General features: G+C 44.5%; 1 protein-coding gene across 2 annotated transcripts in view; it reads right to left on the minus strand.

Moving 5' to 3' along the window:
* Positions 1-717: 717 nt before the first annotated feature.
* RBM22 (RNA binding motif protein 22) overlaps positions 718-23,493 on the minus strand; it is a 35,511-nt gene continuing 12,735 nt past the window's right edge. For both annotated transcript variants that reach the window (XM_077269820.1, XM_077269821.1), the window contains 9 exons: positions 21,347-21,376; positions 20,820-20,952; positions 12,274-12,374; positions 11,926-12,098; positions 11,458-11,658; positions 9,931-10,095; positions 1,737-1,825; positions 1,329-1,451; positions 718-1,145 (listed from right to left, as the gene is read on the minus strand). In XM_077269820.1, coding sequence (XP_077125935.1) covers positions 1,018-1,145; positions 1,329-1,451; positions 1,737-1,825; positions 9,931-10,095; positions 11,458-11,658; positions 11,926-12,098; positions 12,274-12,374; positions 20,820-20,952; positions 21,347-21,376 — 1,143 coding nt within the window. In that variant the 3' untranslated portion in view covers positions 718-1,017. The remainder of the gene's footprint in view (positions 1,146-1,328; positions 1,452-1,736; positions 1,826-9,930; positions 10,096-11,457; positions 11,659-11,925; positions 12,099-12,273; positions 12,375-20,819; positions 20,953-21,346; positions 21,377-23,493) is intronic.

Genomic DNA, 23,493 nt, shown 5'->3' on the forward strand with positions numbered 1-23,493 from the left:
TTTTTGTTGGAGTAGATTGTGGAGGGCTCATACTTGCAGAGCCCCTTTTGAAAACTAAACCTCTTGAGGAATTCATCTAGAGTTGCAGTGAGCATTTTTGAACCCACATGTGTTTCACAAAATGTTATAACACTGGGCTGTGAACAGGAAAAATTACATATCTTTTCCATTAAATTTTTCACGTTAAGTTCCCTATCAGGACAATCACACATGCCGGCACTTTGGTTTGTGTCTAAACATTCATTTTCTCATTATTTGTCTGATAACTTCTGCATTCACTGATCTTTATGGAATGTAAACAGCTACTGTGCAAGACTATACAAGTGCAAACATCACTAAAGGTATGCTCCCTTGGGAGTTTTATTACATGAATCTTAAGAGTAGTGGAAGCAGATCCACCACAATCTATGCTAAAGAAAGTGAAGAAACATACTGTGGGTAAGAAGAGAATTGCAAATCAATGTACATAATTAATCTACAGTGTTAGTTAACAAAGAGCAAGAAATATTTTCAGCATGTCACACTTGACCAGAAGGGCATGACAATGTAATTTTTGTAGCCTATAGACATTTACTCTGTTTCTAGGAAATGTGTATGTATTTGAATAGCACCATAAAATGTCTGATAAGAGCCACCATTTACGAATACTGTTTTAGATTCCCATGCCTCCAAATATAAACACATTAATAAAAAGTCAGCTCTTACGAAAAACATATGAAAAGTTCTGTTTTGATAATTTATTTAAAAAAAGAAAAATGACAACCAAACAAGTAAAAGATTTCCAAAACACTTGATATTTTTTCTTTTTACCAGTATGAAAACATATACATTTTGAAAGCCTGTGAGTCCCATACAAGTAATTCCACCTCCACTCCTAGAGGGATTCGTAGTGGACTGATATACATTTGTCGCACATTATCCGCTGTGGCAGTTATCTGAAGTCTCCGCTTCTGCTTCTTGACAATTTACCATTGATTTATTAACTATTACTTTACATTGTTCTAAATATCCTCAGATTTAGGCACTGCTAGGCTTGCCTGTATGTGCGCCCATACGTTGGGGATCTTGTGAAGGGTAATGAATATGACCAGGAGCGCGGAGGAATGGTGGCGGAACCATTGGAGGAAACATGTGTGGGCTGAAACCTGCAAGAGAAAAAAATGTAAGCCTATTAACTACAAGACTGGCGACTTACTGACCCCAATCATGAATGGTACCCAGCAGTGCCAATGGAGGGTCCCAGAATGCAAGAACCAGTCCATCATAAGCAGTAGTTTAGCATTGTCACTGGCAAACTGAGTGATCAGTGGGTAAGGAATTAAAATTACCTGGAGGTGGAGCAGTTAACGCAGGAGGAGGTAGCGCAATGTTAACCAAAGCAGGGGACCCATTTGGCGGAAGGTTAAAATAGTTTGCAGAGGACTCCTCTTCTGTAGGTGGAGGTGGCAACACTAAAAAAAAAAAAAAAAAGATGATGAAAAAGAAATTTACTACCTTAGCACAATTTATAATTGGAAGTCTTGTACCCTTTATCTTCTTACAGCATTCAGGACAGGGGTCAAGATTAACCCCGAGCCCATTATTTTTAGCTAGTGCAAGCATAAGGTTTAAAAACAGAAAACCCCTTTAACAAAGTATTTACAAAGTGAAATGAAATAAGAAATTTAGAGGTGTACAAAAAATAAAAACTGTAGTGTAGACTATTTTTTGTAAAAATAAAGAACTGATGTACATACCTCCGGGTAACCCAGGAACAGGTTCAAGTTTCAATCCAGAGTCGGCAATGCCTTCCCGCTCTCTCTCTTTCCCTCTCGCTGCTTGAGATCTGCAATAAATATACAAATAAGCAATTAGTGTCAGACCCATGACACTTTACATAAGAAGTTATATGTAGCACAGGCTTATTCTATTTATGAACTGGCATGGCTTCTCTGAACCCCCCAATTTACACTTCAAATTAATCATGAAAGAGTCGTTAAAAAGGTTCATTTCATGATTATCTTGCTGTGTAAACAGGCTGCAGATCACCCAATCAACTAATTAAATGATCTTTTATGCAGCACAAAATATCGATGTTCTCGATTGTGCATAGTTTTGTGTAAACAGGACTCGCACTGCTGAGAACAATGGCAGCCTATGTATAACATACAGGTGCATCTCACAAAATTAGAATATCATCAAAAAGTTTATTTATTTCAGTTCTTCAATACAAAAAGTGAAACGCATATATTATATAGAGTCATTACAAACAGAGTGATCTATTTCAAGTGTTTATTTCTGTTAATGTTTATGATTGTGGCTTACAGCCAATGAAAACCCAAAAGTCATTATCTCAGTAAATTAGAATACTTTATAACACCAGCTTGAAAAAATGACTTTAAAATCCAAAATGTTGGCCTACTGAAATGTATGTTCAGTAAATGCACTCAATACTTGGTTGGGGCTCCATTTGCATCAATGACTGCATCAATGCTGCGTGGCATGGAGGCGATTAGTCTGTGGCACTGCTGAGGTGTTATGGAAGCCCAGGTTGCTTTGACAGCAGCTTTCTCTATGGGGTTAGAGTCAGGCGAGTTTGCTGGCCAATCAAGCACAGTGATACTGTTGTTTTTAAACCAGGTATTGGTACTTTTGGCAGTGTGGACAGGTGCCAAGTCCTGCTGGAGAATTAAATTTCCATCTCCAAAAAGCTTGTCAGCAGAGGGAAGCATGAAGTGCTCTAAAATTTCCTGGTAGATGGCTGTGCTGACTTTGGTCTTGATAGAAAACCCCCCCCCCCCAAAAAAAAAAAAACAGTGGACCTACACCAGCAGATGACATGGCTCCCCAAACCATCACCGATTGTGGAAACTTCACACTAGACCTCAAGCAGCTTGGATTGTCTGTGTCTCCACTTTTCCTCCAGACTCTGGGACCTTGATTTCCAAGGTCTAGTGTGAAGTATCCACAATCAATGAGGGTTTCGGGAGTCATGAGGAGCTTGTACTTAGCAGATACTAGATAAAACTATTTTTTTTATTTTTCACTTTAACCCCTTCACCCCCAAGGGTGGTTTGCACGTTAATGACTTGGCCAATTTTTACAATTCTGACCACTGTCCCTTTATGAGGTTATAACTCTGGAACGCTTCAACGGATCCCAGTGATTCTGACATTGTTTTCTCGTGACATATTGTACTTCATGATAGTGGTAAAAATTCTGTGATAGTACCTGCGTTTATTTGTGAAAAAAAAACGGAAATTTGGCGAAAATTTTGAAAATTTCGCAATTTTCCAACTTTGAATTTTTATGCAATTAAATCACAGAGATATGTCACACAAAATACTTAATAAGTAACATTTCCCACATGTCTACTTTACATCAGCACAATTTTGGAACCAACATTTTTTTTTGTTAGGGAGTTATAAGGGTTAAAAATTGATCAGCAATTTCTCATTTTTACAACACCATTTTTTTTTAGGGACCACATCTCATTTGAAGTCATTTTGAGGGGTCTATATAATAGAAAATACCCAAGTGTGACACCATTCTAAAAACTGCACCCCTCAAGGTGCTCAAAACCATATTCAAGAAGTTTATTAACCCTTCTGGTGCTTCACAGGAATTTTTGGAATGTTTAAGTAAAAATGAACATTTAACTTTTTTTCACAAAAAATTTACTTCAGCTCCAATTTGTTTTATTTTACCAAGGGTAACAGGAGAAAATGGACCCCAAAAGTTGTTGTACAATTTGTCCTGAGTACGCTGATACCCCATATGTGGGGGTAAACCACTGTTTGGGCGCATGGGAGACCTCGGAAGGGAAGGAGCGCCGTTTGACTTTTCAATGCAAAATTGACAGGAATTGAGATGGGACGCCATGTTGCGTTTGGAGAGCCACTGATGTGCCTAAACATTGAAACCCCCCACAAGTGACACCATTTTGGAAAGTAGACCCCCTAAGGAACTTATCTAGATGTGTTTTGAGCGCTTTGACCCACCAAGGGCTTCACAGAAGTTTATAATGCAGAGCCGTAAAAATAAAACAAAATTTTTTTCCCACAAAAATTATTTTTTTAGCCCCCAGTTTTGTATTTTCCCGAGGGTAGCAGGAGAAATTGGACCCCAAAATTTGTTGTCCAAGTTGTCCTGAGTTCGATGATACACCATATGTGGGGAGAACCACTGTTTGGGCGCATGGGAGGGCTCGGAAAAGAAGGAGCGTCATTTGGAATGCAGACTTAGATGGAATGGTCTGCAGGTGTCACATTGCGTTTGCAGAGCCCCTAATGTACCTAAACAGTAGAAACCCCCCACAAGTGACACCATTTTGGAAAGTAGACCCCCTAAGGAACTTATCTAGATGTGTGGTGAGCGCTTTGACCCACCAAGGGCTTCACAGAAGTTTATAATGCAGAGCCGTAAAAATAAAGCAAAAATTTTTTCCCACAAAAATTATTTTTTAGCCCCCAGTTTTGTATTTTCCCGAGGGTAACAGGAGAAATTGGACCCCAAAAGTTGTTGTCCAATTTGTCCTGAGTGCGCTGATACCCCATATGTGGGGGGGAACTACCGTTTGGATGCATGGAAGGGCTCGGAAGGGAAGGAGCGCCATTTGGAATGCAGACTTAGATGGAATGGTCTGCAGGCGTCACATTGCGTTTGCAGAGCCCCTAATGTACCTAAACAGTAGAAGCCCCGCACAAGTGACCCCATTTTGGAAACTAGACCCCCCAAGGAACTTATCTAGATGTGTTGTAAGAACTTTGAACCCCCAAGTGTTTCACTACAGTTTATAACGCAGAGCCGTGAAAATAAAAAATCCTTTTTTTTCCCACAAAAATTATTTTTTAGCCCCCAGTTTTGTATTTTCCCAGGGGTAACAGGAGAAATTGGACCCCAAAGGTTGTTGTCCTATTTGTCCTGAGTACGCTGATACCCCATATGTTGGGGTAAACCCCTGTTTGGGCACACGGGAGAGCTCGGAAGGGAAGGAGCACTGTTTTACTTTTTCAACGCAGAATTGGCTGGAATTGAGATCGGACGCCATGTCGCGTTTGGAGAGCCCCTGATGTGCCGAAACAGTGGAAAACCCCCAATTATAACTGAAACCCTAATCCAAACACACCCCTAAACCTAATCCCAACAGTAACACTAACCACACCTCTAACCCTGACACACCCCTAACCCTAATCCCAACCCTATTCCCAACCGTAAATGTAATCTAAACCCTAACCGTAAGTTTAGCCCCAACCCTAACCCTAACTTTAGCCCCAACCCTAACTGTAGCCTTAACCCTAGCCCCAACCCTAACCCTAACCCTAGCCCTAATGGGAAAATGGAAATAAATAAAAAAAAATTATTTTTCCCTAACTAAGCGGGTGATGAAGGGGGGTTTGATTTACTTTTATAGCAGGTTTTTTAGCGGATTTTTATGATTGGCAGCCGTCACACACTGAAAGACGCTTTTTATTGCAAAAAATATTTTTTGCGTTACCACATTTTGAGAGCTATAAATTTTCCATATTTTGGTCCACAGAGTCATGTGAGGTCTTGTTTTTTGCGGGACGAGTTGACGTTTTTATTGGTAACATTTTTGGGCACGTCACATTTTTTGATCGCTTTTTATTCCGATTTTTGTGAGGCAGAATGACCAAAAACCAGCTATTCATGAATTTCTTTTGGGGGAGGCGTTTATACCGTTCCGCGTTTGGTAAAATTGATAAAGCAGTTTTATTCTTCGGGTCAGTACGATTACAGCGATACCTCATTTATATTATTTTTGTTATGATTTGGCGCTTTTATACGATAAAAACTATTTTATGGAAAAAATAATTATTTTTGCATCGCTTTATTCTCAGGACTATAACTTTTTTATTTTTTTGCTGATCATGCTGTATGGCGGCTCGTTATTTGCGGGACAAGATGACGCTTTCAGCGGTACCATGGTTATTTATATCTGTCTTTTTGATCGCGTGTTATTCCACTTTTTGTTCGGCGGTATGATAATAAAGCGTTGTTTTTTGCCTCTTTTTTTTTTCTTACGGTGTTTACTGAAGGGGTTAACTAGTGGGCCATTTTTATAGGTCGGGTCGTTACGGACGCGGCAATACTAAATATGTGTACTTTTATTGTTTGTTTTTTTTCATTATTTTGGAATATTTTTTAAAAATTTTTTTTACACATTTGGAAATTTTTTTTTTTTATTTATTTACTTTGCCCCAGGGGGGGACAATACAGATCGGTGATCTGCCAGTTTGCATAGCACTCTGACAGATCACCGATCTGAGAGAAGTGCAGGCTGCTTCACAGTGCCTGCTCTGAGCAGGCTTCTGTGAAGCCACCTCCCTCCCTGCAGGACCCGGATCCGCGGCCATCTTGGATCCGGGTCTGGAGCAGGCAGGGAGGTAAGACCCTCGCAGCAACGCGATCACATCGCGTTGCTGCGGGGGGCTCAGGGAAGCCCGCAGGGAGCCCCCTCCCTGCGCGATGCTTCCCTGCACCGCCGGCACATCGCGATCATGTTTGATCGCGGTGTGCCGGGGGTTAATGTGCCGGGAGCGGTCCGTGACCGCTCCTGGCACATAGTGCCGGATGTCAGCTGCGATAGGCAGCTCACACCCGGCCACGATCGGCCGCGCTCCCCCTGTGAGCGCGGCCGATCGTGCTGGACGTAATATTCCGTCCTTGGGAATTAGGGCCCACCCCACATGGACGGAATATTACGTCCAATGGCAGAAAGGGGTTAAAATACTGAACACACTCACCATACAGACAACCGTGTTTGGCTAAAACATGCCCCTCACACTGTAAATATTCTAAATTTTTCCTGCCTGTGCAGCGGAGGTTGGCACCCTAAGATTATTCGAGATAGGCGCCCCCGCTCAACGGCGGCTGACCCTCTTGCTCCTGTTCAGCCCCTAATGATAATGTGATACAATTACACTTCAATCTTGCACGACAGGAAAAAATGAAAGGGACAGTGATTGCCTTTGAAGGTTAATCATCCATGGCAATCATTAGACAGTGTGAGGTAGAGTGAATAACAAACTTAATTAAAGTGCCTCCTGAGACACTAAGTAAGAACTGGCTCTGGATTGTCCAGCCTGTGGGTGTATACTGCAGGGGAGGAGTTAATCTTTTGTGTGTGTTTAACTTAGTGTCCTCCTGGTGGCAGCAGCATAACACCCCATTCGTCCTGTGTCCCCCAATGATACGTAGGAGAAAAGTGCATAACACACAGAGTACCTCTCTATAACTGTTCCCTGCTCTAGCAACCTACCTAACTGAGGGGGTTGGCACCCTACTGTACAGCGGAAATGTTGCCCCCACTCCTCGGCGGCTCACCCTAACAGTGGCCCTATAAATAGACTGTATGTAACCTGGTGAGCATTTAACCAATTTACAACCACAGTTACAGTGTCTATCCAAGCCTCCTGATGATCCAGATCAGTGAAAAGCGTTGAGGCATGAGGAGTTTGTCCTCAAAACATCACAAACGATGAGTACCCCATTTGGCTTAACTGGCATCTTTTTATCTTATATTATAGCATGATTGCGCAGTGTTCATTTAGACTGCGTTCATCTTTGATGTAGCAGATGAAATCTACCTTGTATCTATAACTGTGGTTGTAAATTGGTTAAATGCTCACCAGGTTACATACAGTCTATCTATAGGGCCACTGTTAGGGTGAGCCGCCGAGGAGTGGGGGCGCCATTTCCGCTGTACAGTAGGGTGCCAACCCCCACAGATAGGTAGGTTGCTAGAGAAGTGAACAGTTATAGAGAGGTACTCTATGTGTGTTATGCACTTTTTTGCACTTTAATTAAGTTTGTTATTCACTCTACCTCACACTGTCTAATGATTGCCATGGATGATCACGGTCCCTTTCATTTTTTCCTGTCGTGCAAGATTGGAGTGTAACTGTATCACATTATCATTAGGGGCTGAACAGGAGCAAGAGGGTCAGCCGCCGTTGAGCGGGGGCACCTATCTCGAATAATCTTAGGGTGCCAACCTCCGCTGCACAAGCAGGAAAAATTTAGAATATTTACAGTGTGAGGGGCATGTTTTAGCCAAACCCGGTTGTCTGTATGGGGAGTGTGTTCAGTATTTTAAAGTGAACAATAAAAAATATAGTATTATCTAGTATCTGCTAAGTACAAGGTTTTGTTTTTCTTGATTTTGAGCCTTGATTGTCCATCCAAAAATTTCTTTGTTCAAGCCATGAGGAGCTCCTTAGATTTACTTTCTGTAGCAATATACAGTGCCTACAAGTAGTATTCAACCCCCTGCAGGTTTACACATTTGAAATTAACTTGGCATTGTGACATTTGGACTGTAGATCAGCCTGGAAGTGTGAAATGCACTGCAGCAAAAAAGAATGTTATTTCTTTGTTCATTTATTTATTTTTTTTTTTAAATTGTGAAAAGTTTTTTCAGAGGGTCATTTATTATTCAACCCCTCAACCCCCCAGAATTCTGTTTGGTTCCCCTAAAGTATTAAGAAGTAGTTCAGGCAGAAAGAACAATGAGCTTCACATGTTGGGATTAATTATCTCTTTTTCCAGCCTTTTCTGACTATTTAAGACCCTCCCCAAACTTGTGAACAGCACTCAAACATGGTCAACATGGGAAAGACAAAGGAGCATTCCAAGGCCATCAGAGACAAGATTGTGGAGGGTCACAAGGCTGGCAAGGGGTACAAAACCCTTTCCAAGGAGTTGGGCCTACCTGTCTCCACTGTTGGGAGCATCATCCGGAAGTGGAAGGCTTATGGAACTACTGTTAGCCTTCCACGGCCTGGACAGCCTTTGAAAGTTTCCTCCCGTGCCGAGGCCAAGCTTGTCCGAAGAGTCAAGGCTAACCCAAGGACAACAAGGAAGGAGCTCCGGGAAGATCTCATGGCAGTGGGGACATTGGTTTCAGTCAATACCATAAGTAACATACTCCACCGCAATGGTCTCCGTTCCAGACGAGCCCGTAAGGTACCTTTACTTTCAAAGCGTCATGTCAAGGCTCGTCTACAGTTTGCTCATGATCACTTGAAGGACTCTGAGACTGACTGGTTCAAGGTTCTCTGGTCTGATGAGACCAAGATCGAGATCTTTGGTGCCAACCACACACGTGACGTTTGGAGACTGGATGGCACTGCATACGACCCCAAGAATACCATCCCTACAGTCAAGCATGGTGGTGGCAGCATCATGCTGTGGGGCTGTTTCTCAGCCAAGGGGCCTGGCCATCTGGTCCGCATCCATGGGAAGATGGATAGCACGGCCTACCTGGAGATTTTGGCCAAGAACCTCCGCTCCTCCATCAAGGATCTTAAGATGGGTCGTCATTTCATCTTCCAACAAGACAACGGCCCAAAGCACACAGCCAAGAAAACCAAGGCCTGGTTCAAGAGGCAAAAAATCAAGGTGTTGCAGTGGCCTAGTCAGTCTCCTGACCTTAACCCAATTGAAAACTTGTGGAAGGAGCTCAAGATTAAAGTCCACATGAGACACCCAAAGAACCTAGATAACTTGGAGAAGATCTGCATGGAGGAGTGGGCCAAGATAACTCCAGAGACCTGTGCCGGCCTGATCAGGTCTTATAAAAGACGATTATTAGCTGTAATTGCAAACAAAGGTTATTCCACAAAATATTAAACCTAGGGGTTGAATAATAATTGACCCACACTTTTATGTTTAAAATTTATAAAAATTTAACTGAGCAACAAAACTTTTTGGTTTGTAAGATTTATGCATCTGTTAATAAATCCTGCTCTTGTTTGAAGTTTGAAGGCTCTAACTTATTTGCATCTTATTAAACCTGCTAAATCTGCAGGGGGTTGAATACTACTTGTAGGCACTGTAACATGTTATTTATAATATACAAGACAATCTTATAAGATTAGGAGCAGCATCTAGATAGATAGATAGAAAGTATGTATCTTACTAGCTCACCTTCCCCACTTGACATTAAGGCGACGTCCATTCACAATCAGCTTATTAAATGATTTCTCCGCTGCAGTTTCCGCTGATTGCCTAGTGGCAAACTGAATGAAGGCGCACTGCTGACGCTGGACTACTGTAATTGTTCTTATTTCACCAAACTGGTAAAAGTGATTTCTGCAGAAAAGAAAAAGGAAGGAAGTAATGTTACTGTATATAGTTGCATGTATGTACTTCGGAAAATGATAGATGAACACAGGCTTTGACCCCTTACCCCCGTTTTTCACTCCCCTTCTTCCCAGAGCCATAACTTTTTTATTTTTCGGTCAATATGGCCATGTGAGGGCTTGTTTTTTGCGGGATGAGTTGTACTTTTGAACGACATCATTGGTTTTACAATGTTGCGTACAAGAAAACGGGAAATAATTCCAAGTGCGCTCAAACTGCAAAGTGCAATCCCACACTTGTTTTTTGTTTGGCTTTTTTACTAGGTTCACTAAATGCTTAAACTGACCAGCCATTATGATTCTCCAGGTCATTATGAGTTCATAGACACCACACGTCTAGGTTCTTTTTTATCTAAGTGGTGAAAAAAAATTCCAAACTTTGTTAAAAAAAAATTTAAAAAAAATTGTTCAATATTCCGATACCTGTAGCTTCTCCATTTTTCGAGATCTCGAGTCGGGTGAGGGTTTATTTTTTGCATGCCGAGCTGACGTTTTTACTGATACCATATTGGTGCAGATACGATCTTTTGATCGCTCGTTATTGCATTTTAATGCAATGTCGCGGCGACAAAGAAAACATAATTCTGTCATTTTGACTGTTTTTCTCGCTATGCCAGTTAGCGATCGGGTTAATTTATTTATTTTTTTATTGATAGGTCGGGCGATTCTGAACGCAGCGATAAATATGTGTATGTTTGGGGGGTTTTCTATTGTTTTATTTTGAATGGGGCGAAAGGAGGGTGATTTGAACTTTTTTTTTATATATATATTTTCAAATTTTTTTTTTTTTTAATACTTTTAGCTTGCTTCAATAGTCTCCATGGAAGACTAAAAGCTGCCATAACCCTATAGGCTCTGCTACATTCAGGCGATGATCAGATCGCCTATATGTAGCTGAATTACTCACTTGCTAAGAGCGCCGACCACTGGGTGGCGCTCATAGCAAGCTGGCCAGGACAACCATAGAGGTCTCCAGGCGACCTCTGGTTGTCATGCCAACCTACCGGTGAACAGCGATCAAGTGACGGGGGTCACCGATGGGTGGATTTTCCAGCGCGATTGCCAGAAGCCCTGGTTAAATGCAGCTGTCAGCATTTGACAGCATAATTTAACGGGTTAATAGCCGCAAGTGGATCGCAATTCCACCCTCGGCTGTTCCGGGCACATGTCAGCTGTTCAAAACAGCTTTACACGTCACGGGAAAGATGTGGGCTCACCGCCGTAGCCCACATCAAAGGGAGGGGGTCCGACATCGGCGTACTATTATGCCTGATGTCGGAAAGGGGTTTAACTAATATTAAGAATGGCTTACCTAAGCTCTGATTCGTTGATGTTGTCGCCCAGTCCTCCCACATATAGAGTAGTAATGGTCTTGTCCTCTGGGGGGTCCAAACGAGGCATTGTGGAGGCCCTTTTCAATAGCTTATCTGCTACAGGGTCATTGATGCCATAATAACGGTCTTTGATATTTTGATCTGCAAGAGGGTCATCGGGGTCTGTGGGTTTCTCGTGCCTATGAAAAATTAAGAATTTGGAAAGCAAAATAATTGAATATTCACTTATGCAAATGATTCTGATAATGCAAGAAAAAAATGCGAAGTTCTAAGCACTGTTTAATGGAGTAATGCTGATAATATTAAACACAGCCCACCAGAAGCCTACTCCATCAGCGATCCAGTATGTCAAATGCAGCTGCAATAGTAATAATCATTCCAGATGAACAGGACATATAATTGAGGCAACCACAGCTATGGCATAACCTCTATAAACCAATCATTACCTATAGGGACATTCTTCGCCTCTTTTACACTCTCCTTTCACCCAAAAAGAGCAAATGTGGGGCCGATTCCGTTTGTAGTATGGAGTGGTACGGGCTAGTTTTAAAAGCATATCACTGCTTGATGGGGCTTTTCCAAGACCTCCAACAGGCCTTGTTCCATCAGAATTTGAGATCTAGAATATTTTTATCAAAGAAAAAAAGAATTTAGCGAGGATCAATCAGGTTACATCATAGTGGCAAACACCTGTAAATGCTTTCTCTGTAATATATAAATGCAAAAAAGCATGATCAATTATAGAAATTCCCATTCCATCACATTCACCATCTTCAGGTTTTTTTGGAGCTAACCTCTCTCTCCATGTTCTGTGTGTAGTATTCTTTATTTACATCGGATCTAGGCATATCATCCTTGAAGGAAACCCCTGCATCGCGCACTTGAATTGGAAGCCCTAAACAACACAATGAAGAATTAAAATTAGTAATAAAAAGTTTCAGGTCTTTTTTTTTTTTTTTATATACATTTCTAGTTGTGTTATTCCAGTCTTCAGTAATGGGTGTAGTGATTGTATACACAAGCAATTTATGGATTATTACATTTTTCAGCCATTGAGACCTAAACACATTGTTTTACAGCTCTTTAGTTGGAGACAGGCCACCGCCGCCAAACAGCAGAATATGCACTGTGCTTGCAAGCTCTTTTCTATTGAGCTCGTCAGGACTGCTCTGAAGCTGGGCGTTGTTATCTCCTAATCCCAGACAGTGTCAAATGCAGCGCCTACAAACTAGACAGACTACTGCGGCTGTCTCCTAGGCAACAGGTTATAAACAAAGTGTTAATATCTCAAAATTATTATTATTTATTGTTATAGTGCCATTTATTCCATGGCGCTTTACATGTAAGGAGGGGTACACGTAATAAAAACAAGTACAATAATCTTAAACAATACAAGTCATAACTGGTACAGGAGGAGAGAGGACCCTGCCCGCGAAGGCTCACAATCTACACGGGATGGGTGAGAATACAGTAGGCGAGGATAGAGCTGGTCATGCAGCGGTTTGGTCGATCGGTGGTTACTGCAGGTTGTAGGCTTGTCGGAAGAGGTGGGTCTTCAGGCTCTTTTTGAAGGTTTCGATGGTAGGCGAGAGTCTGATGTGCTGTGGTAGAGGGTTCCAGAGTAGGGGTGATGCGCGAGAGAAATCTTGTATACGATTGTGGGAAGAGGAGATAAGAGGGGAGTAGAGAAGGAGATCTTGTGAGGATCGGAGGTTGTGTGTAGGTAAGTACCGGGAGACGAGGTCACAGATGTATGGAGGAGACAGGTTGTGGATGGCTTTGTACGTCATGGTTAGGGTTTTGTACTGGAGTCTCTGGGCAATGGGGAGCCAGTGAAGGGATTGACAGATGGGAGAGGCCGGGGAATAGGTGGATTAGTCGGGCAGCAGAGTTTAGAATAGATTGGAAGGGTGCGAGAGTGTTCGAGGGGAGGCCACAGAGCAGGAGGTTGCAGTAGTCAAGGCGAGAGATGATGAGGGCATGGACTAGGGTTTTTGCAGATTCTTGGTTGAGGAATGTACGTATTCGTGAGATATTTTTGAGTTGAAGTCGGCAGGAAGTGGAAAGGGCTTGGATATGTGGTTTGAAGGAGAGATCAGCGTCAAGGATTACCCCGAGGCAGCGAGCTTGTGGGACTGGGGAGAGTGGGCAGCCATTTACTGTAATGGATAGGTTCGTTGGGGGGGGTCGCGAGATGGGGGAAAGATGATGAATTCTGTTTTGTCCATGTTAAGTTTCAGAAATCTAGCGGAGAAGAGGGATGAAATAGTGGACAGACATTGAGGGATTCTGGTTAGAAGGGAGGTGATATCTGGTCCAGAGATGTAGATCTGTGTGTCATCAGCATAGAGATGATACTGAAAGCCGTGAGATTCTATGAGCTGTTCCAGGCCAAAGGTGTAAATGGAGAAGAGCAGGGGCCCAAGGACTGAACCTTGTGGGACTCCGACAGATAGGGGGCGAGGTGAGGAGGTGGTGTGTGAGTGGGAGACGCTGAATGTCCGGTCTGTTAGGTATGATGAGATCCAGGATAGGGCCAAGTCTGTGATGCCAAGGGATGAGAGGGTCTGTAATTATAGGGAATGGTCCACTGTGTCAAAGGCAGCCGACAGGTCGAAGAGGAGGAGGACAGAGTAGTGTCGCTTGCTCTTGGCGGTTAAGAGGTCATTGGTGAAATCAGCTGAACACAGGGATTTTTGTGTACTCACCGTAAAATCCTTTTCTCCGAGCCACATGTTAGGGGACACAGGACCATGGGTTTATGCTGCGGCCACTAGGAAACTGACACTAGACACAGAAAGATTAGCTCCTCCTCTGCAGTATAAACCACACACACTGGCTCCAGCCGCACCAGTTCCATGACAAAGCGGTAGGAAAACGAGAACATTATATTAGAGTATACCAACGTCAAACCAAAAGAAACAATTCGAGCCGTTTGGGGGACACAGCACCCACCCTGTTGGCCTAACGGCTGGAGTTGCTTCTTTGGTTTGACATTGGTATACTCTGGTATACTCTAATATAATGTTCTTGTTTTCCTACTGCAACTGGTACGGCTGGAGCCAGTGTGTGTGGTTTATACTGCAGAGGAGGAGCTAATCTTTCTGTGTCTACTTAGCGTCAACGTCCTAGTGGCCGCAGCATAATGTTGTAATGCTTCGAAAATGTATGCAGACTTGACCAAGTCGCAGCCTTGCAAACCTGTTCCGCCAACACCTGGTGCCGAATGGCCCAAGAGCCCCCCACCAAACGAGTGGAGTGCGCTTTAATCCCCGCTGGGATAGGCTTGTTTCTGACGCGGAAGGACTCCTGAATAGCCAAGCGGATCCTCCTGGCTATTGTGCACTTAGAAGCAGTGAGTCCCTTCCTGTGACCCTCAGGAAGAACGAGCATGGCGTCTGTCTTACAGAAGGGTGCCGTCCTTGAGACGTACGTTCTGAGAGCCCTGACTAGATCCAGGGTGTGAAGAGCCCTCTCAAAGCGATGTATAGGAGACGGGCAAAAAGAATGCAGGACAATGTCCTCTTTAAGGTGGCAGGAAGAAACCACTTTGGGCAAAAAAGATGGGGAAGGTCTGAGGACTACCTTGCCCTGGTGAAAGATCAGAAAAGGAGCTCGACAGGACAGGGCTGCCAACTCCGATATGCGCCCGATTGAAGTCACCGTGACAAGAAAGGCAAACTTCCATGAAAGATAAGTGAGCGTTACATCCCATAGCGGTTCGAAGGGGGCCGCTGTAGAACATCCAAGACCAGGTTTAGGTCCCAAGGATCCAAAGGCAATGTATAGGGGTGTACCAAATGGGAGACCCCCTGCATGAAAGTCTTTACCTGGAGTTTGGAAACAATTCTGCGCTGGAACAATACAGATAAGGCAAAAATCTGACCTTTGAGGGAACTAAGCGCTAGGCCTGAGTTCAGACCAGCCTGAAGAATCATCAGAATGGCCGGAACGGAGAAAACAAGAGAACGACCACGGACCCTACAGCAAGCGAAGAATGATTTCCAGGTACGGTGATAGATGCGGACAGAAGTAGGCTTCCGAGCGTTAATCATGGTGGAAGACCACTTATGGGGAGAACCCAGCATGGGTTAGGACCCAGGATTCAACAGCCATGCCGTTAAAAGCAGAGCCCCTGAGTTCTGGTGGTAAATTGGGCCCTGAGAGAGCAAGTCCGGGCGATCCGGCAGTCATCGGGGAACGTCAGCAATGAGCTGCACCAGCTCTGAGTACCACACCCGGCGTGGCCAATCTGGGGCGGGGCTACTAGGATCACCGAGGTTCCTTCCATCTTGATCTTTCTGATGACCCTCGGGAGCAAGGGAAGTGGGGAAAACACATATGGAAGGCGAAACTAACGCCAAGGAAGTACCAGAGCATCCGCCCCGATGGCCTATGGATCCCGTGACCGAGCTATGAACTCGGGCACCTTGGCGTTTAGTCTTGATGCCATCAGATCGACGTCCGTAGTCCCCCAGCAATGACAAATCTGCTGGAAAATCTCCTAATGCAGAGATCACTCCCCAGAAGCAAGACCTTGGTGGAGGAGTGATTCCTCTCGGCCCAACTAAGAATGTGTTTCACCTCGCACATTGCTGCTTTGCTGCGGGTGCCCCCATGATGGTTGATATATGCCACAGCTGTCGTTGTCCGATTTTATTCAATGGGGCGCCCCGCAAGGAGATGATGGAACCGTCGCAGGGTCAATTGAAAAACCCTGATTTCCAGAATGTTGACTGGGAGAAGAGCCTCCCGAGGAGACCAGCGTCTCTGGGCAGTGTGATGTCGAAAGACAGTCCCTCAGCCTAGAAGACTGCTGTCGGTGGTGGCAGCCAGAAAAGATCTCCCCTGGGTGAGAGACAACCGCATCTTCCACCACCTGAGAGCCTGCTTGAACCACGGAGACAAGTGACATAGTCGGTAAAGAGAGAACGGGCTCCTGTCCCAAGCTCCTAGAAGTGCATGCTGTAGAGGCCGAAGGTGTAACTGGGCGAAATGAACTGCTTCCATTGCTGCTACCATCTTGCCCAGGACCCTCATGCCGAATCGGAAGGAGAGAGGACGTGAGCGACAGAGTGCCATGGCTCCCTGTTGAAGGGCTAAGACCTTGTCTCGAAGTACAATCACCAACCTTCGGGAGGTGTCCAGGGTCATTCCCAAGAAGGAAATTTGAGCTGGGATCGGGGAAGATTTGTCTAAATTTATCAACCAGCCCAGGCAAGAAAGTGTGTCCAAAGTGATACGGACGAACTCCCGCGCATGCTTGAAATGATGGGCCCTTGACTAGGAGGTCGTCTAGGTAAGGCAAAACGACTACCCCCGCGAGTGCAAAATGGACATGACCGCCGCCATGACCTTTGTGAACACTCTTGGAGTGGTGGCGAGACCGAAAAGCAAAGTTGCAAATTGAACATGTTCATGAATGGCGAAGCGCAGGAAGCTTTGATGAGGGGGAAAGATTGGGATATGCAGATAAGCATCCCGGATGTCGATGGATGCGGGGAACTCCCCTGATTCCATCGAAGAAATGATAAGAGGGACTCCATCCTGAAATGTCGGACTTGACAAACTTGTTTAGGAATTTCAGGTCAAGAATAGGTCGCACTGTTCCGTTCTTCTTCGGAACCACAAATAGGTTCGAGTAGAATCCCTCGAACCTCTCTTTCTCTGGGACCGTAATAATGACCCTGTTTTGGCGTAGCAAATCGATGGCTCGGTAGAAGGACCGTGCCTGTGCCTTTGTTTTGGGAGGACGAGAGGGAAAATAATCGTGCTGGAGGATGGGAATGAAATTCTATTTTGTAACCGGAGGACACCAGGTTCCTGACCCATTGGTCGTGAACGATGATGAGCCAGCTATGGCAAAATAGGAGTTGACGGCTGCCTACTCTGCCGGGGTCGACTGGGTAATGCCGCGAGTCATTCAGCTGAGAATCTGTGGGATCTGGTTCCCTTAGATTTGGATTTTTTGAGACAGTTTTTCCATGACAGGCTGGACTTATAAGAACCTAGGGGGCCCCTGCCTCCATGGGAAGAGCATCCCGAGCACGAAGAGGTAGCTGTATTGGACCGAACGGGATTGCTGCAGAAGGATCGGAAACGCGTCGGCTCTTGCCAACGAAAAGGTCGTCGAGTCCTCTGCTGGGGGAGACATTAGCTTTTTCCTTCTGTGGCATCTAAGATAAGCTGATCCAGCATTTCTCCAAATAAACGACCGCTCTAGAAAGGCAGAGATGTTAGGGATTTTTTAGAGGCAGAGTCTGCTCGCCATTCCCTGAGCCACAATGCCCGTCTAATGGAGATGGCATTTGCAAGCGCGGCAAAGTTCGCTGCATCCAGGGAAGCGTGCACCAAATAGTCCTCGTCTATGGAGATCTGATTTGCCAGATCCGCTGCCTCCGGGGAGAGATCACTATCCTGGATGGTTCTGATTAATGTATCTACCCAAGAGACCATCGCTTTAGCTACCCATGTTGCGGCGAAGGTGGGAGAAAGCGTCGAGCCTGATGCTTCAAAAACTGAACGGGCAAGAATCTCTGACGGTCCATGGGGTCTTTGATAGAAGAACCGTCTGGCAAGGATAGGAGAATTTTGATGAACAGGCGTGATACCAGTGGATCAACTGGGGGAGATTCGGCCCACTCCTCCGATGAAATGGGTTCTCTCGCTTCAAGCGCCTTCTGACCTGTGCAGCGTTTGTCCGGTCGCTCCCTATGCCGCCAAATTGTTTCCTGAAATTCGGGATGGTCGGAAAAAACCCTATGAGAGACCCTGGTCCTTTTGAAAGACATCGCATGGTCCGGGTGGAATTAAGAGTCCTAATCAATCTTCAAATTGTAGTTGACGGCCTCAATGAGACTGTCAACAGTCACCTGATAGTCCGGAGAATCTAAATTAAGCGGCACATCAGTATCGGACTGAGAGTCCTGGTTACTACGAACCTCGGGTGAGGGGGAGCGGGAAATGGAGCTCATTGATGCCGAGGTGTGAGAAGGCCCGGGAGACGTGCTATGTATCCGTTTCCTAGATGCCTGGAGTTTTTGACTGAGTACGGCCCCTGCTGGTTGACAGTTCCTGTGAGGTAGAGGAACCTTCCAAGACAGGCAGAAAAATGCCCGACCCGTGGTGGGATCTTGGAGAGACTCAATTGCTCTAGTCAGAAAGGCCATGGACTGCGACAGTGACAAAGCCCACTCAGGGGGGGCTAGGTATACTGGGCTCGGTGGTGGCAGAGGGCTCCTAAGCACAGTCAAGGTCACAGGCCTTGCAGAGTGGCGTACTCTGTAACCCCTGGTAGCGCAGACTGGCAGGTGGTACAAGAGGTGAAAAACACAGTATGTGTTTTGGTAGCCTTTTTAGCAGATTTAGGCATGGTGTACCTTAGAATGTTCCTGATTTCGCTGATGTGCCCCAATAGGGAGGACAGTGTGTTTTAAGGCCCAGAAACTATAAGGCAGAGAAGGGACAATGATTTGTACATTTTGTAGCCCAGTCTTACCCAGTTCCTGTGGCCGTGTTGAGTGATCTTCCTGATGAGGCACCAGCAGGCTGTATGCCGCCTGATGAAAGCGTTCGCTGTGTGCGGTGGCTGCACGTGGATCTGCGTGCCGAGGCTTGACAGAGGAAGTCTCGTAGTATACGAGACGCCAGGAAGAGAGCAGAGCCAGCGCCGCTATATCGGGTAAGATGGCTGCCGAGATCAGGAAGAGAAAGTCTTGAAGCGTGCGAGAAGCGCCAGAGAGGAAGGCTGAGCTGGTGCCACCATGTCCCCGATAGGCAGCGCTCCGCCGTGAGAGTCATGGAAAAGGGGCGGAGCTTCTGAATGCAGCGTGGAGTAGGCCCAAATCGGGGCCTAAATTTATACACCGGCTGCATGCACACAGGGGGAGGTCGCGCTGCATGGGCTGTTACATGAGCCCTCCGCCGGAGGCTGCCACGCTCACCATACAGCTGCCCGGACCCACACTTACCAAAGGTGTGCGTCCCGGTATTGAAACCGCCATAGCGCAGGTGGACTGTTCGCTGTACAGGTTAGCTGCAGCTTGGACGGTGCAGAGAACCCTCAATCCACCATCTCTTTGACATAGAGGTGTAGAGGGACTGTCCGCACTCCTATCGCCGCTGTTCAATCAGTGGCGATACCATGGGGGCCGCACGGACACTAGCAGAGCCTCTAGACATCCAAGGGGTTAATCCCCCCGGATGGGACAGGGCTGTTAGCCCGGCTGTATAAGCCTGAATTCAGAGGGGATTACATGGAGGCAACACTCAATGTTCACATCTGTTGTAGGTGCGGGGAGATCGGTGCCCTGAAGGGTCTCGTCGCCCCTAAAAAATCTCAGGCATGCGCATGCCATAGGTAACGGAGAAGGAGGTGGTACGTGGAGGTGACACTCGACATTCCGGCCTGTTGTAGGTTTGGGGAGAGCAGAACCCTTAAGGGATCCGTCGCCCCTGAAATCCATTGAAGATGTTGAAGTAAAAATTAAAATGAAAAGAAAAAGTAAAATAAGAAAGTTATAAATGTGGTCTGAAAATCAGACCCATGTGCCTCCTACTGATACTAAGCTGAATTGGTTCAGCTGGAGCCAGTGTGTGCGGTTTATACTGCAGAGGAGGAGCTAATCTTTTTGTGTCTACTTAGTGTCAGCCTCCTAGTGGCCGCAGCATAAACCCATGGTCCTGTGTCACCAATGAGGCGAAGGAGAAATGTTAATAAGTAGTGATGAGCTAGTGTGCTCGGATAACGTGTTATCCAAGCATGCTCGTGTGTTGAGTATCTGCGGCGTGCTCAAATACGAAGTTTGAGTCGCCGTGGCTGCAAGTCTCGCGGCTGTTTGGGATAGCCTCTTTGTTAGGCAATCCCTTCATGTGTTGCAGCTGTTGAACAGCCGCGAGACATGCAGTGGAGGCAGCTTGATAATATTATCCCAGTATGCCAAAGATACTCTAACACACGCGCATACTTGGATAACACGTTATCCGAGCACACTCGCTTATCGCTAGTAATAAGCTGTAAATTGAAGGAGTGATATTTATTCTTTTACAAGCACTGTCGGACAATATCCATCTATGAAGATGGGCATAAACTCATTAACTCTTCGCAACACAGAGAATCCTACAGCAGCAAGTCAGGTGTTCAGTTCTCAGTAAAATTGGTGAGTAGACCAAAAGTCCAACTTGCAGATTTTTTTTTTCGGTATAGTTGCAATAGTTGAAAAGCAAGTGTACTGTGTATATCCAAAGTATTTTTTAGGACACTTTAAATCTGACTCAGTGTGTAAGCTTCCTTATGACAGAAGTGAATTAAAAGCTACAAACCTGCCAAAAAGTTACTTACCAAATTCCAGGTCTAGAAGGCAGGTCTGGCAGACATTTTTTAACTTGCTACAAGTCTGACACACTTCTGTTTTCTTAAAGCGCATTCGCACCCCTGGGCACCATCGGAATACTGTAAATGGACGCGCACATATCTAAAGAAAAAGAATAAATAATTATGCAGCTCTACAGTCAATGAACGGATGTTCTTACAGACAGTTGTTCTGTGATGGTGGTAATAATATAAAGATCGCCAGGTAAGGGGCAATCATATCATACCAGACTTGGACATAGTAAGATTACCATTAAAAGAACAGTTATTCTCTCTCTGCACTAGCGATAGTAACAGGGTCACTTTTAGGTTCCAGAATGTACGGTATATAGTTAGCTGAATTAGACCACGTGGTGTCAGTATTTTATAATAATGTTACATATTATGTTATATAGCATTCAGTCAGTTCTACTTGAGGAATATATTAGTAAAAGATTAAAAAAGCCAATGTCTAAGCCAACCACAGCCCATAACTGAAGTGGAATCATTTCTCTTACCTTGCACTCTTTGCCATATTTTTCTTTGGTCTGAAATTAAAAAAAAAGGAGCAAATAAAACAGTCGTTAGTGTACTCCCTTTGACACCATTCTGCATTTATCAAAACTAATAAATGTGGCACAAATTACACCAACACAACTTTTTAGGCATTGTAATACACTTCCTAATGTTAGGTAAGAACAGGAGATCAAAAGACACCTTTATAATCCTCGCTCGACTGGGCAATTTTTTTGTTTCGTATAATTTTCCACCTTCTTCCAAGAGCCATAACTTTCTTTATTTTTCCGCCCACACATTGTTTTATTCCAGGACGAGATGTTTTGAATTACACCATGCATTTTCTCATACAAGTTGTGGGAAAACTTGGAAAAAAATTCCAAGTGTGGTGAAATGGTGTAATCCCACTCCAACACGACTCCGATATATATATATTTTTTTTCTCCAGTGTTCACTGGGGTAAAATTCAGTTGCCAGCACAATTCTCCCTGCGCCATTTCAGCAGGATTACAATGATACAAAACAATATATATAATTTTTAGTTATTCATTCATTCAAGTGGTGAAATTTTTTGGGGGAAATTTATAACACAAAAACAATTGGTTTGTGTGGCCAATTACTGCAACCTGTCACCTTTTCATTTTTCCTTTGATGGAGCCGAGTGAAGGCTTGTTTTTTGCATTGCGACCTGGTCTTTTTAGAGATAACATTTTGGGGTACATACAATGTGTTTGTAGCTTTCTAATGCTCATATTCAGCACGTCTAGGCAACTAAAAAAATAACTTCCTGCCATTTCGATTCTTTTCTCTTTACAGTGTTAACCGTACAGCTTAATTTAATACTTTGACCTACACATGTGGCGATTCCACATACGCGTTTTTTAATTTTATTATTCAAGAGGCAAAAGGGGATGGGAGAAGATTTGAATTTTTATATTTTTTTCTCTCCATATTTTGTAAAACTTTTTTAACTTTATTTTTAGCCCCTTCATGGACTTAAACCTGCATTCAGTTGTTCTACAAACTACCGTAATAGATCTGGGTTTCACAGGATAACGATGGCAGCTGTGGGGGCCTTCAGCAAACTCTTGACTGCTGTGACAACCTATTGATTGTCATTGGCGATTGCATTATTTAACCCCTCCAGCGTCACTCAATGCATGTCCTGAGGTTTCGAATATGGCTTCCGGTCAAGAAGCTAACACCTGGCTCAGAGACGCAGTGACACTGCCTGAATGAGCAGCGCGCGTGCACAGATTTGCATGGACTGGCGATACATTATACTATCACGCATACAGGGGCTGACTAGTCCGGGGAACGAACGCCCCATCGAGGCCAATAAAGCATGGAACTGAATACAGGGCTTGTTAGGGAGGGAGTTTAATCACACATAGCTGAATGCTGCTGGGTTGCAGGGCATGGGGGACCTGACAGGTTCCCTATAATAACATTTCCTGCATACCTACTTTACATCAGCATCATTTTTTCAACTTTTTTTTTGTTAGGAATTTCTCAGTTTTCCAACAAAATTTACAAAACCAATTCTTTAGGGACCACATCACTTTTGAAGTAACTTGGAGGTGCCTATGTGACACAAAATACCCAAGTGACAGCATTCTACAAACTGCACTCCTCGGGGTGCTCAAAACCACACTCAAGAAGTTCATTAACTCATTTAGGGACTTCACGAGAATTACAGCAATGTGGAAGGAAAAAATAAAAATTGTACTTTTTCCACCAAAATATTGATTTAGCCTCAAATTATTCATTTTCACAGCGTTAACATGAAAAAAACTGGACCATACAATTTGTAGGGCAATTTCTCTTGAGCAAGCAGATAGCCCTTATATGGGTGTAAACACCTGTTTGGATACACGGCAGGGCTCAGAAGGGAAGAAGAGATGACAGTCGTGTGTCAGCTATAACTGAAGCCAAGCTCCTGGCGGCGATCACTAGGGCACCGCTCCTGAGCAATGCACAATCGCCGTGATATACCCATAAGTTAAAAATATTGTGAAGCCCTATCAGATCACGACATATGGGTACGTCAAAGGCTGTGAAGAGGTTAACTGCCACTGACCTGACAGGGGTAATTAAATAGTTTGAGATCTTGTGCAGATGCCGGTAGATTCTCTCATCCAAGAGAATC

The sequence above is a fragment of the Ranitomeya variabilis genome, chromosome 6, assembly GCF_051348905.1.
Source record: "Ranitomeya variabilis isolate aRanVar5 chromosome 6, aRanVar5.hap1, whole genome shotgun sequence".
NCBI classification, from domain to species: domain Eukaryota; kingdom Metazoa; phylum Chordata; class Amphibia; order Anura; family Dendrobatidae; genus Ranitomeya; species Ranitomeya variabilis.